The sequence below is a fragment of the Crotalus tigris genome, unplaced genomic scaffold (assembly GCF_016545835.1).
Source record: "Crotalus tigris isolate CLP2741 ecotype Arizona unplaced genomic scaffold, ASM1654583v1 scf7180000024432.2438137, whole genome shotgun sequence".
Lineage (NCBI taxonomy): Eukaryota > Metazoa > Chordata > Lepidosauria > Squamata > Viperidae > Crotalus > Crotalus tigris.
In genome coordinates, this window is record NW_024100599.1 from 886,829 (window position 1) to 905,070 (window position 18,242).

The window sequence follows — 18,242 nt, forward strand, 5'->3', positions numbered from 1 at the left end:
AACTCTTTAAACATTTTAAACATTGCAACATAGGAGAAAAGATAAGAAACATGGCTTCTGCAATTATTTCTAGTCCGTTCACCAGCAGTTGCGACAAGAGGCACTTCTATTTTCTTCTTTATAATGAAAGAGCAGTTGCATTTGTAAATTTCCTGGTCTCACTTTGTGTTACATCAGTGGATAAGCATGTGTAACATTTGGGTTACATCGGTTGGTAAGCGTGTGCAGCCAGAAGCAAAGAATAATCTGCATATACTCTGTACTAGGTCATATGAACAGGAGGAAGGAGGGATGGTAACCACCACTCAACTGCATATCCCATAGGGATATGTCGGGGATCATCTCCCCCACCCCCTGGCAATCTCAAGCCAAATCTGCTATTTAGAACTCAGCCTTCCTTTTCCCAGCTTCTCAAACGGTACCAAATTTGGGTCTATTCCGCTTAGTTTATTAAGCGTTAATCTACCAATGGGTGGGCAATCACATAGAGCCCTGAGCTCTTCTGCAATTTTCCCCAATATTCCTTGGTGTTGGAAAGAAAAAGGAACCTCTAAAGGACTATCACATCCATATTGGTATCTGTATATATTTATATGTACAAGCCACTGCTGATCTGAAGTTGAAATAGTCTTATGGTATAGAATCCCAAACTGCAACCATAATAGAAAGTAATTTTGTCAGCATTCTAATGTTTGACCTACTAGATATTAGATTTTTCTTTACTATTCTTTGAAGCTTGAAAAGTGTGCTATAGAAATAGGAAGAGTTTCCTTTCCTCCATGCTTCCCAGTATCTGACTTAAGGCATTAAATTGCTTTTGGTGTTTTGGTTCACAATGAAAACATGCTCCTGGATGCATCAGAGCATCAAGTTATAATAATAAGAAGAGTTCTTAAAAGTCTGCCATCTAGTTCCAGTGATCAAGAACATATTATAAGCATTACCCTTACCAAAATAGAAAAATAAGGAAATATTTTCCCCTTTCATCATAAGTACAATTTCAGTAATGTACTACATTACTTCTTTAGTATTTCTGTACTACAACAAAAACTTTTCTTCCCACAACTCGTATTTTATCTACAAGTTCTTGCCATTCAGTCCATTATGAGAAATATCACGTATGTTAATCTTGATCAAATAAACCAACTTTATATTCCTTTCTTTTGTTTTTAACTATCTTGATCTTTGATCCCCATAGTGTCTCAGTATTTGATTCTTTTCCATTATTCTTGGTCAGACTTGAACACTGGGCGCTATCTAACAAAATGAAATTCAATGGTGAAAAAAGTAAGGTTCTACATTTAGGCAAAAAAAAAACAAATGTACAGGTATAGTATAAGGGATACCTTGCTCAATAGTAGCAATTGTAAGAGGGATCTCGGAGTCCTAGTGGACAATCACTTAAATATGAGCCAGCAGTGTGCTGCAGCTGCCAAAAAGGCCAACACAGTGCTGGGCTGCATTAACAGAGGGATAGAATCAAGATCACGTGAAGTATTAATACCACTTTACAATGCCTCGGTAAGGCCACACTTGGAATACTGCATCCAGTTTTGGTCACCATGATGTAAAAAAGATGTTGAGACTCTAGAAAGAGTACAGAAAAGAGCAACAAAGATGATTAGGGGACTGGAGGCTAAAGCATATAAGGAAAGGCTACTGGAATTGGGTATGTCTAGTTCAGTGGTTCTCAACCTTCCTAATGCCGCGACCCTTTAATATAGTTCCTCATGTTGTGGTGATCCCCAACCCCCCATCCAGGTGGCCGGGGGGTATCAAAAACGTGACCAAAAAAAAAAAGAAAAAGAAAAATGGGAAAGTATAGGTAGTCCTCGACTTACAACAATTCGCTTAGTGACTGTTTGAAGTTACAACAGCACTGAAAAAGCGAATTATAATCATTTTTCACACTTATGATTGTTGCAGCATCCCCAGGGCCATGTGATTTACATTTGGATGCTTGACAACTGATTCATACTTATGACATTCACAGTGTCCCAGGGTCATGTGATCAATGGTCAGGTTGCAAAGTGCCTGTGGGGGGGAATCTGTGGGTCTCTGGGATGGGACTGGGGTGGGTGCCTGCCTTCCTTCCCTCCCTTCTCTCCCTTTGTCCCTTCCTTCCTTCTTTTCTTCCTTTCCTTCACCTCCCTCTTAGTCTCTTCCTCCTTCCCTCCCTCTCCCATTCTCCCTTCCTTCCTTCTTTTCTTCCTTTCCTTCACCTCCCTTAGTCTCTTCTGCCTTCCCTCCCTTTCCCATTGTCCCTTCCTTCTTTCCTTCCTTTCCTTCACCTCCTTCTTAGTCTCTTCCTCCTTCCCTCCCTCTCTCCCATTGTCCCTTCCTTCTTTCCTTCCTTTCTTTCACCTCCCTTAGTCTCTTCCTCCTTCCCTCCCTCTTTCCCATTGTCCCTTCCTTCTTTCCTCCCTTTCCTTCACCTCCCTTAGTCTCTTCCTCCTTCCCTTCTTCTTTCCCATTGTCCCTTCCTCTCCCTCTTTGTCTCTTCCTTCCTTCCCTCCCTTCCATTGTAACTTCCTTCCTTCCCTCTCTCATTATCCCTTACTTCCCTCCCTTCCTCCCCCCCCTCCGTGCCCAGGAAGGGACAAGGGGAGAGGGACAGGTTGCCAGAGGCCAGCTCACTTGCTCAGCTTCGCCAGAAAACATGCCGATTGCTAAGTTAGCAGAAGCCCCAGGATCAGCGCCGGGCTATAGCTGATTTGCGCTTCTGCTAAATTAGCAAGTGGCATGTTTTCTAGCAAAGCTCAAGCAAGTTTGCTGGGCAGGAGCTAAGGAGAGCTGCTATAGCTGACCTGCTTCTTGGCTGCCCTGCAGAAGTGCGGATCAGCTGTAGAGGTTCACCCCGATCCTGGACAAGAGGGAAGGAAGGAAGGATGGAAGGGACAAGGGGAAAGAGGGAGGGAAGGAGGGACAAAGAGGGAGGCGAAGGAAAGGAAGGAAGGAAGGGACAATGGGAGAGGGAGGGAAGGAGAAAGAGGCCAAGAGGGAGGGAAGGAAAGGAAGTTTCACCCAGCAGAGGCTTGGCAGCCCGGCTGCCGAGGAACAGAAGAGTGCAAAGCCAAGGAGAAGGTGGTGGCGGTTTCCTCCCAAAGGGGGCTCCTTTTCTCCACCCCTTCCCTAGGTTTGTGGGGAATTTCTCGTCACCAACGCTGAGAGGTGCTCCTTTGAGCCTGCTGCGAGCTTTCTCACCCCTTTGCTTCTCCCCCCTGCTTTCGTGAGGATTGTGGCGCCCTTGGGAAGCCGATTGTGCTTTGAAGCTTAGGAGAGGAGGAGGAATTCCTTCCTCCTTCCCTCCCTCTCTCCCTATCAAGCCCCGGCGGGCTCGACATGAACGGGTGGAGGAAGAGTCGAGGATGGGCAGGGTAGCAAAGGAGACCAGCGGCCGTCGCCAGACCTCCTGGCTGACAAGCGCAAGTTCGGGGGTCGCCAGCTGACAGGCACAGGAATTGGGTGCTGCGGCGGCCTCCCCTTCGCTGACCTGCGTGCACGAGAAGAAGTCAATCTGGTTGCTGCACAATGAGTCTCTGGGGAGGGCAGGGGCTTGCTCTGTGCCTGCGCTCTTCATGCGCCCCCTGCAGGGCACATTTGGTAGAGTTTGTGCAGACGGCCGCCAAGCAGCATATTTTCCACAAACAAGTGAGGTAGAGCGGAGGGGGGGAGGGAGAGAAGGCGGTTGACAAGCCCTGCTTAAGACCATCGGAAATATGTGTTTTCCGATGGTCTTAGGCGACCCCTGTGAAAGCCTCGTGTGACCCCCAAAAGGGTCGCGGCCCACAGGTTGAGAACTGCTGGTTCGAGGGGGGACATGATAGCATGATAGCAGTATTCCAATATCTCAGGGGCTGCCACAAAGAAGAGGGAGTCAAGCTATTCTCCAAAGCGCCTGAAGGCAGGACAAGAAGCAACGGATGGAAACTAATCAAAGAGAGAAGCAACCTAGAACTAAGGAGAAACTTCCTGATAGTTAGAACAATTAACCAGCGGAACAACCTGCCTCCAGAAGTGGTGAATTCTCAAACACTGAAAGTTTTTAAGAAGAGACTGGACAGCCATTTGTCTGAAATGGTATAGGGTTTCCTGCCTGAGCAGGGGGTTGGACTAGATGACCTCCAAAGTCCCTTCCAACTTTATTATTATTATTACCTCTCAGAAGCTTTTTCAAAACTTTAACATATCTCATTTGTAAATTCAAATTAAAATTCCCACATCACTCTTCTGGTTTGTTATTTGTATACCCCTTTTAATTATTAAGACATCAGCTGATTCTATTTGTAAACCCAGTGTAACATCTTTTTCTTATCATTCTTGTAACCTGTTATTGTTAAATTCACATTCAAATCAGCCTTAGTCTTAATCTTGTCCAGCACCTATAACCTCTTTTAGATCCATTTTTATAATAGGCAATCTTGAATACTTTGTTCCCTTACTTTGAATTCTTTCAAAGTTAGAGTATTTTGCTCCATTCTGTATTAGTAGCTCTCTTCTCCTTTATTTGCAATCTTTATAATCTCTTCTTTCTGATTCTCTCTAGCCTTCGAAATACCATCTTATCATTTTCTTTTTCCAATCAACATTTTCCCATAGAAAGGTTTCTTAATTTCCAAATGTTCATATATTTTTAAAAAGAATTCTAAACAACCCACAGGAAGGATCTTGTAATTCATTTAAAAGTTTATTTCAAATTCATCTGATCCCTTAGTTCATTTATAACTTTCCAAAATCAACATTCCGATCACCCTTTTGCTGTTTATTCAAAAATAACATTTTTAAGTCTTTCAATTTAAATTTAAACTTTGCCAAGGACTGAACAAAACTTGACATGATGTGACGAATTTTGCAATTCCGAAGGTTCTTAATATCTGAACAATCATTACTAAGAAATGATTAAGAAAGTATGGAAAACCTGTGTCCTTTTGAGCAAAGATAACACCTCAGTTCCCAAAGCCCTAAACTTGCCAAAATTGCTGTGTTACAATCTTCCTCATGGAGAAACTAGTGTATGGAGCGTGTGGGCAATTCCAAGTCCTCTCTTGCCAAGAACTCGGAAAATGGATCCATTTTCTGTCTTATTCTGCCATGATTATCAGCTACGTTTTCAGCAGAGCAGGCTTAAGTTCACCAATGCTTTACCAGAAGTCAGAAACAATGGAATCAATGAGAAGTCTTAAGATCATGCCAAAATAGAAACTTCCAGAGGTAGAAATTACTTGCTTTTCTTGCTCTTGATAATTTTGAGAAGTTATTCTCAGTCTATTGTTTCTATTTGTTGACTAGATGCTGCTAAATATTGCAACTCTCAAAGGTAAAAAAACAAGACTGAATTTACAGAAGGTGAGATTGAAGTCACAAAAACATTTTATATTCTGTATTGGGCTGAGAACAGTGGAGTAGAATAGTTAGCAATTCGTAAGAAACAGAATTTATGTACATAAAAGAGTAAATTAACAGGCAATAACAATCAGTGAGATGAAATACTAAGAGATATGAAATTTTCTCAGAATGATCAAATCATGGTTTGATTTTTACGATCACACAATGAAATTCGATGCTATTATTTTTCATAAGGCTGTCCTTAAACCTATTTATATATAACTATGTTAAAAGTTTGTCTTAAAAGCCCAAATTCTTTCTTCTTATTCAGGCTTTGTAATGAAAAATTTTTAAAAATCACAAAATAAAATAGTTTTTACAAAAAGATGAATTTGGTAAAATGTCTCTCTCAAGGAATAAAGGAACTACTATGAAAACGCATAGACAGACACCCCTCCACCCCACCCTACCACACACAATCAGCCATACATAGTTATAAATTATTGTCCTTTTAGTTTGGCCATATACCATTACCTACCCACATACACCCCCTTAAACATTATACAACATAGGGTAATTCTCCACAGACTTACTCAGGAGTAAGTCCAGATAAATACAATGCAATTTGCTGAGTAATAAACAGAGGGTTTTTTTAATGCTTTAAATCTCATTTAAAAGAAAAGTCAGAATAAATTCTGCCCAGTATTGCAAACTGCTGTGTTGATAAACCACCAGAGGGAGCACTTTTTGTAGAAACAGACAGTTGTTGCTCCTAGGAAGTATTTAATTTTATGCTGACTTGCAAAATATACTCCCATACTTTGTAGAGGGGCAAGGACCATAAATAAAGAAGATATCTCCCTATCTTCTGGTGTTTTTCCAAACATGTTCTTCTCTTTAATAATGAATTAAGTCTAGACTAGCCCAGGTTGTTTTTCAAACAAAGCTGAGAAAATGCTACAATACACATATAAACAACTCAGAATCACAACTATAACAGATTCACCTAAACTATAAATCTAGTTTTAAAATATATACATTCAAATTTTATTTGTAGTATGCAATTTCTAAAAATGTTCTTAAAAATTTGCTCTGTTTCTTAAAGTTGGTAGAATAAAATCACTGCTGAATATGCAGCACTGTTCTGGGTGAGAATAAAAATCTTTTTCATGTTCCTATGTTTTAACATAGTTAGGGACAGGCAATCTGAGGACATGTAGCCCTCAAAAATTTGAGGAGGGGGAGGCAACCCACAGAGCTTCCCATTGCAGCAAATTAAGAGTAGTATCTTTTCAGTGAAAGAAGGGAAAAGTTGGTATTTTCTTTGCAGGAGACAGTTTTCATAGGTTTAACTCAGGGGTCTTCAAACCTGGTCCTTTTATGACTTGTGGATTCCAATTCTCAGAATTCCTCAGCCAGGCACGCTGGCTGAGGAATTCTGAGAGTTGAAGTCCACAAGTCATAAAAGGACCAAGTTTGAAGACCCCTGGTTTAACTCATGGATGGAGTAAACACAGAACAACATGGACTTTTGTTTTTTCTTTTCTGGGGTGCTGCTTTTCAATACAGGTACACTCCTCAGGTTATGATGGCAATTGGGAATTTCTGTTGCTAAGTGATGTGGTCCTGAAGCTAAAGCATGTAATTGCATCCTTAGCACCAGCCATCCCTGCAGTTCCAACAGCTATTGTAATTCTATCCCATGTAAGTCATTAAGTGAGGACCTCACATGGTTGTGATGTGGGAAAAGGTGGGAGATCCAGACAAGCAGGCCAGCCAGGAGAGTTATGGGCTGGTGGGTGAGTGTTGCAAATGGGCACTATGAACTATGTAGGTTAGCAATCATACAGGCAGTTTTAACAGCCACTCAAGTTATGTTAGTACTCAAAAATAACTTTATGACCAATCCTTGCAGGTCTGTAAAGTAGTGTAAAGGGAAGCTGAAGTAAGATCATAAGAACAAAGTTTCACTTAATGACCTTTTTGTTTCACAACTGAATTGCTTAACTGTGATCACAAAAATATAATGGTATGTGGTATCTGACAAGGTCAGATAGATAAAAGACAGCTTAATCTGTAGCAGGAATGTGAGTAGAACAAGGGTCTCAAAAGGGACTCACTCTGGTTTCCTAGGCTGTTAAGTGGACAAGGTGAGAGAAGTACTTTCAAGCCTTGCGAGATTTTGTTAGTGTACCCTTACAATGAGGTGGAATTAGGTTATTGGGTCAAGTTTCCTGTATGGTAAAGTTGACACTAAATGAAGACGAGCTGAATTTGGAACAGATACAACTGGTAGAAAGGCCAACTTTTGCTCCAAATTATAAACATTAAATTAAACAATATTTCTAGTTGTAATTTATTTCTAGAGAAATTTCATCACTTTTCTTGAGAAGGGGCGTTGGTCTTACCTGAACGCCTTTTCTCAGTACGGAGATGGATAATCCACGGATGGGTTTTCTCTGTCTGCCTGCTCTTGAGACCAAGTAGCCAAAACTTGACACGCCCCCACTTCCTGTGGAGTCCATTCTTAACGAGGGCGAATTGGCTGATGATTGACGAGGTATTGGCTCTCAGCTCCCTACTAGCGGCCTGCTGGCCTTGGGGTGGGTGTGGATTATCCATCTCCGTACTGAGAAAAGGCGTTCAGGTAAGACCAACGCCCCTTCTCCAGTACAGGAGATGGATAATCCACGGATGGGACGTACCAAAGCCTCACTGTCCCAAGGGGTGGGAAACAGATAAGGCCGGTAGATTGATCTCTGAGACAACTTGCTGGAGGACCCTCCTACCAAAGGAGGCGTCCGCCGATGCAAAGCGGTCTATCTTGTAGTGTCGTATAAACGGGGAAGGCGAGGACCATGTCGCGGCCCTGCAAACTTCCTCGATTGACGCCTGGGTAGCCCATGCCGCCGAAGTTGCAGCGCTTCGGGTGGAATGGGCCGTGAGATGACTTGGGGGCGGCAGGGATGATACATTGTAAGCTTCTGCGATACAGCTTCGGATCCACCTTCCAATGGTGCCCGCGGAAACTTTCCGCCCCAAGGTGCCCGCTTGGAAGGACACAAATAGGGCCTCCGATTTGCGGAAGGGTTCTGTACGCTTTATATAACGCCGCAAGGCTCTGCGGACGTCCAATGTATGCCACTGCCGCTCCCGGTCATGTGTTGGATTTGGACAGAAGTTTGGGAGAATTACTTCCTGTGTCCTGTGAAAGAGTGAATTCACCTTCGGTATGAAGGCAGGATCTAACCTAAGGACCACCCTGTCCTTGTGGAAAATGCATAGGTCGTTTCTGACTGACAGTGCGGCCAGTTCCGAAATTCGTCTGGCCGATGTGATGGCAATCAGGAACGCCACCTTTAGCGACAGGTGTCGCAAGGAAATGGTCGCCAATGGTTCAAATGGTGACCGAATGAGCGTGTGAAGGACTCGCGGTAGTTCCCAGGACGGGTACCTGTGAACTACTGGAGGTCTGGTGTTATAGGCGCCCTTGATAAAGGCGCGGATCCTGGGGTGGTGAGCTAAGGGAACCGAATCCGTGCAGGTGAGGAGGGTGGACAAGGCCGCCACTTGCCTGCGGATGGTCGCGGGGGCGAGGCCTCTGTCTAGTCCCTCCAAGAGGTAATCTACTATCTGAGGGATGTAGAGTTTGTGTAAGTCAAACTGCCGTTCCCTGCACCAAAGGCAAAAATTTTTCCAAGTGGAGTCATAAATGCGGTTTGTTGCCGGACGGCGTGAAGCTTGAATTATGGTAATGGCCCCGGGAGAGAATAGTTCCTGTGCCATTATCTGGCGCTCAAGTGCCAGGCGGTCAGTTGTAACCATTGGGGTTCCGGGTGACTGATGGTTCCCTGGTGTAGGGACACTTGATGAGGGGGAATGTTCCATGGGGGCGACTGAGACAGGTTCATCAGGTCGGCGAACCACGGTCTCTGTGGCCAATATGGTGCTACTAGGATCACTTCTGCCCGCTCCTGAATCAGCTTGCGGATGACCGCCGGTATGAGTGGTAGTGGGGGAAAGGCATAAAGCAGACCCTGAGGCCACTGAGTTCTCAGGGCGTCCGTCCCCTCTGCTCGCGGGTTGAAGTAACGAGAGTAAAATCTGGGGAGCTGGGCATTGTCTGATGATGCGAACAGATCGAGGATCGGGTACCTGAACTTGCGGGAGATGTCTAGGAACAGGTTCGGGTGTAGCCCCCACTCCGAAGGGTCCACTGTGGTGCGGCTTAGGAAGTCCGCTTGCTGGTTGTTGACCCCCGATACGTGTTCCGCTTTTAGTGACTTCAGATTGGGCTCTACCCAGCTGAATAGGAGTCGTGCCTCTGTCATCAGGGTTTTTGATCTGGTCCCCCCCTGCAGATTGATGTGCGCCTTGGCTGCTACGTTGTCTGTTAGGACTAGAACGTGGTGGCCTCTGATTCTGTCTTTGAATTGTTGCAAGGCTAGGTGGATAGCCCTGAGTTCTAGCCAGTTGATGTTGTTTCTCAGATCCGTGGCGGACCAACGTCCCTGTACAAACTGGGAGTCCAGATGGGCTCCCCAACCATACAGACTGGCGTCTGTAGTGATGGTAACTCTGACTGGTTCCTTGAAGGGTGACCCCTTGGTCACGGCCCGAGAGCACCACCAGCGTAGCGCCCTGCGGATTTGTGCCGTGACCCTGACTAGGTGGTTGGATGCGCTGGTGTTCTGCCATTGGTAAGGGAGCAGAAACCACTGTAGTTCCCGTAGGTGGAGCCTGGCCCAGGGTACAATGGCTATGGCCGATACCATCTTGCCCAATAATTGGGAAATTGTTAGTATCGGAACTGAATGCTGCCTGTGAACCCAGCGAGCCAGTTCCCTGATACCGGCCACCCGCTCTTGGGAGAGATAGACCATACAGTTGGTTGTGTCTATCGTGGCCCCCAGATGCAGCAGCCTGGACGAGGGAACTGTCTGGCTCTTCTGAAAGTTTACTGAGAATCCATGTAATTGGAGGACGCGAATGACGGTCCTTATGTCCGCCTGAGCTGTCTGTAGGGATGTTGCTTGGATTAGTATGTTGTCTAGGTAACATTGGACGCGTATTGGGATTTTTCTCAGTTTGGCGGCTACCACTGCTAGTATCTTGGTAAATACCCTGGGTGCCGAAGATAGACCGAAGGGGAGAGCTCTGTATTGGAAGTGTTTTCCCCCATAACAGAAACGAAGGAACCGGCGGTGGTTTGGGTGGATGGGGATGTGAAGGTAGGCTTCCGTGAGATCTATCGATGCTAGGAAGTCTCCTTCTCTGATGCTTCCCAGGATGGACTGAAGGGATTGCATCTTGAATTTTTTGTATGTGATGTAGCGGTTGAGGTTTTTGAGGTCCAGGATTGCCCTCCATCCTCCTGAAGTCTTTGGAACCACGAAGAGGATGGAGTAAAATCCTCTGCCTCTGTATTCCGCTGGGACCGGTTCTATGGCTTGAATGTCCAACAGGTGTTGGATGGCCTCCTGCATGAGTTTGCGTTTGGTGGGGTTCCTGGAGACCGAGCAGTTGATGAGTCGGTCTGGGGGTGTGACCAGGAACTCCAGGGATAGCCCGGACTGGATGGTTTGTAGTACCCAGTTGTCCGTGGAGGTCTGCTCCCACTGGTGGAAGAAGTGAGCTAGTCTTCCTCCAATGGGTAGGTCTATGTAGGAGTCATTTTGTCTTCCGGTACGGACGACCCGTTCCATGAAAGGGTCGTCTCGACTGGTTTTGTTGTCTGGGCTGGAACCCCGGTCTGTCGTAGGGGCAGCCATACGGTTTGTTCTGCCTGGGAGTGAATGGCTTGGGTGCCTGACTGATAGGCGTGGTTGTCGATTGGCGAAAGGACTGCCTACGAAAGTAAGGTGTGGTACGTCTGTCTGACCATTTGTTCAAGTGTGCCATGACCTTCCGCTTGTCTTTGTTCTCTACAAGATAGGGGTCCAAGGCCTCCCCAAACAGACCATTGCTTGAGTAAGGGGCGGTTGCTAGCCGCCACTTAGCCTTGGTGTCAGCTTGCCAGTGTTTTAGCCATAGCATTCTCCTGGCAATTATGCTGGATGCTATGGATCTGGATGAAAAAATGGCCAATTGGAGCGTTGCGTCTGCAGCGTATTCCGTGGCTGCTACCATCTTAGCCAGGTCCTGGTGTGTTCGTATGTCCTCCATAGGAACTATGGTTTGTAGTTGTTGCAACCAGATGAGGGTGGCCCGGACAAAAAAGGAGGCCGAGGTGGCTGCTTTGATGGCCCATGCCGCTGTCTGGTGGGTTTTGCGAAAGGCTTGTTCCCACTTTTTGTCATCTGCCTTAAGGGCCTCCACTAGGTCCCCAGCCATGGCTGTCTGGGAGACCAAGGGGGTCCAGGCTTCATCTACTTTAGGAATTTCTAAGGCCTCATTGAGGTCTGTGGCAGTGCTGTATAATTTTTTGTCCGTACCACTCACTGATGGGAAGGAAGCGGGAGAGTCCCATGGCTTCTTGATCCCTTTCAGGAAAATGGCGGGGCAAGGTATATGGTGCTGCGTTGTCACCTTTTCTACGAATACGGGTCTGGATGTGGTGGCTGGTGTCGCTTGCGGCTGAGAAAACTGATCTGTCCCCATGTCCGCAATGGCTGTGGCCTTGCGTAGTATAGTGAGGAAGCGGTTGTGATTAAATAATCCCCCTGAGGGGGGCTCAGGGGGAAGCTCCTCATCCTCTGACATAGAGATCCCAGGTTGATCCTCCTCTTGTGGTGAAGAATAACCACTCATGGAGGACTGGGCCGGGGAGACGGGTTCCTGAATGCCTGAGGACTCTGAAGGGAGTTCCGAGTGTGGCATGGCTGAGATGGAGGGCCCCTGGTTGTGGTGGGCGGAGCGCTGTGCTAGGGCTCGGTCCACCACTTTGGTTAATAGGGCCTCTAGCCGTCCATCTGCCCAGATGTCCCCTATGTCATTACCTTTGGGTGTGGTGATCGCAGGTGGAGAGTTGGACTCAGTGGTTGTGCCTGCCGCCGTGGTTGTTTGTTGGGCTGATGTAGATGGCAGATCCAGTGGTTGCGGTGTTCCTGGAATGGACCACGCGCTCTGGGTTGATGTGGATGGACCCAATGGTAATTCCATCTCGGTGGCCGCCATTTGAACCAATTCCAATTGGGCCTGCCTCTGCGCTCTGGAGAACTCCTTCTCCAGGGCCTGGTGCCTACGGCTGGCTTGCTTTTCCGCCAACTTGGAGGGCCTCTTGAGCGAGTGTTTTGTCTTCGCTTTGCACTTGCCTGCCGCCTTCTGGTCAGAAGGTGTGTTGCAGCCGTAATTGGGAGATGGAGGGGTCGTGCTCATGGATTGAGGCAACGAGGGTCCCTCCATTCCGCTTGAGCAGTCCCAGAAAAACTGAGAAGACGCTCAGGCAGGCAAGTATTGGCGGGAGCGAAATTGGAACAAGTACCAGGACTGTTCCCCTGATCACCCGACCACAACAAAAATATTCTCTCTGGGCTAAGGTCACGGTAGCTGAGGGAGGTACCGAAGGCACGTTTGGAACCACTCTTTGGGTTCCGCCCGGAGGCCTTAGGTGACCAGGCACCGTGCACCAGTAGAAAAAAGAAAAGGGAGGCAAAAAATATCAGTGGCGACCTCAAAAGGGTCTGTAGGCCTGACTTAATACACAACAAAAGGTATCAAATGGCGGTCACCTAGAGCGGAATTTATTCTTATTAATATTATTACTATTATACTAATAATAGGAACAATAATGATAATAATAATAATAATAATAACAATAATAACAACAACAACAATAACGGTGATGATGATAATATTGTGTGTTTTGCCTTTAGGCCTGTTGGCCTTGCAGTTGCTTAATTTTCAGCTTTAATTACTTTTTTTTAATTTTATTTTATTTTTAAATTTATTTATTTATTTTTATTATTATTATATCTTGTCCTATTATTATATCTGTGTATCGGGGATGGAGCGCTGGCTGTGCGCTCCTATTCCGCCTCTATCAGTGCTTCCAGATATGATGTGGAGCTTCCTTAAGCTCTGTTTGCCTTCCTCTGGCAAGAGATGGTAGCTGCGGCTGCTCAGGGATTTAAATTTGGCGCGCTGGTGACGTTTTAAGGGAATCCCAGTCAGGGATTGCCTTTGTTGCCTGAAGGCGGCAACTAAAATGGCGCCCGCGGTTGCCCTGGGCTTCTAGGGAATCTCCGATGATCCGAATTCAAGTTTGAATCCGGACCTGGAGATTGTTATTTTTTCCCCCAATTTGAGGAAAAAATCCCTTGGAAGGTTGGGGAGAAAAGCTCAGCAAGTGGTCTCTGCTGATGCCTTTCCCCCCCCCTTTTCCACCTCCAGAACCCTGGGGCTGGCTGGGATCCCTGGGGAGTTTCCCCCCCCCACACCCCCTTTTCCAATTTTAATATAAGATCAGGGATGATCCCAAAGAAAAATTAGTGGTTGGGGAAAAGGTTCAGCAAGTAGTCTCTGCTGATGCCTTCTTCCCCCCCTTTCCACCCCCCAGAGCCCTGGGGCTGGCTGATATCTGTGGGGAAGTTTCCCTCCCCACCAATCCCCTTTTTAATTTTAGGTTTGAGATCAGGACTGATCCCCAGAAAATTTTGTGGTTACATTCCTATAGGTGGCAATTTTTTTGGAAGGGGAAGCCAATTATCAAGGGATAATCAATCAATGGATTTCTTTGTCTAACCTGATAAGCTGAGAGCCACGCCAAAATCAGTCTTCTCGAGCAGAGACCAAGTTAAGAATGGGCTCCACAGGAAGTGGGGGCGTGTCAAGTTTTGGCTACTTGGTCTCAAGAGCAGGCAGACAGAGAAAACCCATCCGTGGATTATCCATCTCCTGTACTGGAGAAATGCATATACCGTATTTTCTGGCGTATAAGATGACTGGGCATATAAGACGACCCCCAACTTTTGAGAAGATTTTCATGGTTTAGAAAGTCGTCTTATACGCCGGAAAATACGGTATGTTGGTAAATCCTTAAGCATGCATTTTCTGAAACAATATATATATTCTAGCTAAAGATCTATTACTGTCATATTGAATGGAGACGTTTCCAATTTAAGTGGAAACTCAGACAGATAGACTGTTCATATTCTACTAGATTGACTGACCGTCTTGGATATTCCTGTCACAATTTTTAGCTTACATATTACATCGATATATTGGATACGATCACAATTTCTAGTCAGTTGAATTATATTCACATTTTTTCAAGACCTTGAAAACTTGGTTCCTGTGCCTAAAACCTGGGCCCTGGGCATGATAGAGTCTGTCTAGTGGCTGTGTGGATGACTGGTTTATTTTTCATATTGTGCATTTTATGTTTTTATGTATTTTATGTATTTTACTGCAAGCTGCATAGAGTCACATTAAAGTGAGATGGTTTGTCCCAGTCTTTTCTTAAGAAGAAAGATTGGGGGGAAGATGGAAGGAAAAGCTGGGAGGCTTATAGTTGTATTCATTATTTTTGGTACTCCATGGCACTCTTCAAGAGAAGAGAGCTAGGCATTCCAAGGCGACCATCACTGTCTTTGGCTCCTTAAGTGTTTTCCTAAAGAGAAAGTTATGGAGCAGGCAAAATGGAGCAGGCAAAATAGAGCTAACACATCTCAAATAGGGGAGAGAAACCTCTGCACCCAGATGTCTATGGAGATTCTCAGTCATCCAGGTCTTCAAAGAAAAACAAGAAAGTCCAGTTGCCTCATGAAATCCTTTGGGATTCTGTAGCCAGAGGATCCAGAGATTCCCATCCCAGTTTTAAGTGGTTAGAAATACTCTTGCAAATACTCAAGTCCAGTTTGCCTTTTTATGCCCACACTTTTTTTTTAATATGCAGTGAGAAAAGAAAGTGCTCTGCCTAGCAATATTTTCATGACAGGCAATATTTAAGAGGAACCTCCATCATTGTAAACATTCTAGTTTTCTTTGCTTCTTTCTTTTCTTTCTCATGGTAAGAATTGCATAATGGACATAATTTCCTAAATAATCCTTCTTACTCCCATCACAATCTCTGCATCCTCATCTTTAGAAAACCTTGTCTGGGAAAAACTATGAGTGCTCTTATTAAAGCGAGCCATGTTAGGGAGCGGGGAAGCGCAAAAGAAGCCAGCATTTGTTTTGCGTGGGGAGACAGGATGGGCTACAACCAAAGGGAGGAACGTAGGGAGATTCACCCGTTATCCCCACCAAAGACATAGATGGCATCTCGATAAGCGACCACGGTGTGCTTGCTATGGCTGGAAAGAAAAGAGAAGACAACCTTGGTTTACATCCCTTCCCTAAACCGCCCTCCGGTCTGGCATTTCGTCGGTGGCTCCTACACGCTGTTCAGCCCCATACCAAGCTGAGCCCCCCTGCAGATCCCAGAGACGCCTCACCGAGCCCCGATGAACTCATTGCAGGGCAGGAGGCGGCGCCACCGGTGCACCGTCTCAAAAGGCCCGAAGTTCAAAGTCAGGTATTTGATGCTATCGGAGCAGCTATGATCAAAATCTATGCTGGGCGCCACCTTGGACCGCCCGTCAGAGTTGGCCACAGCCACCATGGCCCGGCTTTTGCTGCCGAGGACACTGACCAAGACCAAACGTCGACTACAGTTCCCGACATCTCACGGCCCTGCCGAGACCGTTTCTTATTCAGAAATCCAACTACAATTTCCAGCATACCATATGCTTCCTGGAGTAGCATTTTCAAGGGTGATCATTTCATTTTATAGCTTGTATTCGAACTATACTCGGTTCTGATCGTTGAGTCGCATATACTCTTGCGAAGTACCCGTATTTTCCGGTGTATAAGACAACTGGGCATATAAGACGACCCCCGACTTTTGAGAAGATTTTCATGGTTTAGAAAGTCGTCTTATATGCTGGAAAATACATTAACTCCTATTACAAAGAGAAGCCAATTGTGATTTCTAGCCATGAATTTGAGTACAATTTGTTAACAAGATTAATATTCCAATACATAAAAGGAATGTGAATGATAAAACATAGCACAACTTATTTTTTGAACAGCATTCTGCATAGCCCACCAACAAAGAGCAGCCTACTGTATGTCTCCTCTTTTTGAAAACTGTGAAAACAAGACATGCTTTATTAAATAAATCACTGGTTGCTGCCTTCACTTCAGCCATATGGTAGAAGTAATGCCCCCCCCCCCAACTAGGCACAGTCAACTGTTTTCCACCACTCCCACCCATACAGATTTAGAAGCAGTTGTATAGAGAGAAGCTGATTAATTTCAGGACAATCCTATAGATTACACAACAGTTCTCTTTTCACTGCTCATTTTTTCTCCCTGCAACTGCCCAGCATGTGCTCCATTTTCCATGATTCTTTCTCTGGGTAAGGAACAGGCTCATCTCCCCTCACCACCAACCCAGTATTTGGTGATTTTAAAGATATGGAAGATGCCAGATCTGATGTTGCAGTAAATTCACCTAGTAATTCTCTGCACTTAAAGTGTGATATGGAAAAAAAAATGACCAAACAATTTAGTTTGATAATAAGAAAAGCAAACCAAATAGGGGCACTGAGATAAGATAGAGCACTGGTCAACACTTAATGCAGGCCTTAGATTGCATCTCCTTTTGCCTGCAAGATACAACCCAGAAAAACTGAGACATGTTCAATGAACAACCTAGGTCTTGAGATTGACCTGCTAGTGGTGATGGTCAATGCAGACAGCCTCAGGGCAAAGAGTTAATACTTGCAAGGCAACAAGTAAAAGCGTGAAATCTCTCTAATCCATAATAAGGGACAGGTATGTATTGTCTTACCCCCTAAAACATAGAAACTTCAAAACTGTTGTACCATACTGACAGGAAAAAAGGCACAAGAATATATCTCTTGATTTAATCATAAATAGGGCTAGCATTTAGTACACAGTACTGAAATTCTTACATAATTGCTGCATTTGCTTGTTTTTGTAATATATTTATTTATCAGACTCCTGCATCCCTGAAAGTCTGCCTGCCTATGTTTCTATTCTAATATTTGCCATTTAAATTCCTTTAATGAAATCTGTTTTGTAATCATATTAACAAGGCTCTGGAAGTAGATATTAAGTCTGGGGATGAGGAAATTATCAATCAGAACAGAGCTGGAAGGGACCTCGGAGGTCTTCCAATCCAGCCCCCTATATGATATCTATACGATATGATATCATTTCAGACAACTGGCTGTCCAGTCTCTTCTTAAAAGGCACTATCAGGAGTAGACAAAGAAAACAGAGTTATCTCTAAGGCAAATTTCACTAGACTTTATACCTGTGTCTGTACTGTCATCCACCACAGCAAACTGTGAAAGACTAACAGTTTTTGGCTTCCTTTATTTTTGAACTGTTTACATTTCAGTTGTCTCTAGAACAAGAGAAATAATGTCTCTCTGCATTGTATCTATCATTATAAGACTTAGTAACTTGCCTTCATTTGTTTTGATTTCCTTATTCCTTCCGGAGTTCTTTTCCCTTTTGTACTGTTGAAGGCATAGTCTCATTTTTATTTGTAAGCAGATCTGGGAGACTTTCTAGAGTATGAATGCTTTAAATAAAGAAATTAAATAAATTAGTCACTTTAACGATGCCTCTGGTTGCAATGTAACATACTCTTTCATCCTGTGCTCACTAGGGAGACTTCAAGGAGCACCAATTGAACAGCTCCAGGAAAACTAATATTTAAACCATGAAATATGGACGGTTACAACACATTCTCTCCACTCCCACTCTAGCTTTTATCAATCAACATGGTCTTTGAAAAAAGTTCCTGTTTGTTATAAAGAAATTTGTTCCCAAATCTCTTCCTTTCATGCCTTGTACTGTTTTGGTACTGCATGCACAAGGTCAGAGGTCGCTGGGTACGAAATGTATCATTTTTCAGTATTTATACAATTCCTAGAAACTTATAATAATAAATTAATGTT

The 18,242-nt window shown here is 44.7% G+C and overlaps 1 protein-coding gene across 13 annotated transcripts in view; it reads right to left on the reverse strand.

The window, feature by feature from the left end:
- STOX2 (storkhead box 2) overlaps positions 1-18,242 on the reverse strand; it is a 242,522-nt gene that overhangs the window by 32,603 nt on the left and 191,677 nt on the right. For 4 of the 13 annotated variants that reach the window (XM_039330849.1, XM_039330846.1, XM_039330848.1 and 1 more), the window contains one exon: positions 17,747-17,863. The exons of the other annotated variants lie outside the window; for them this stretch is intronic. In XM_039330849.1, coding sequence (XP_039186783.1) covers positions 17,747-17,819 — 73 coding nt within the window. In that variant the 5' untranslated portion in view covers positions 17,820-17,863. The remainder of the gene's footprint in view (positions 1-17,746; positions 17,864-18,242) is intronic. 13 annotated transcript variants of the gene reach the window in all.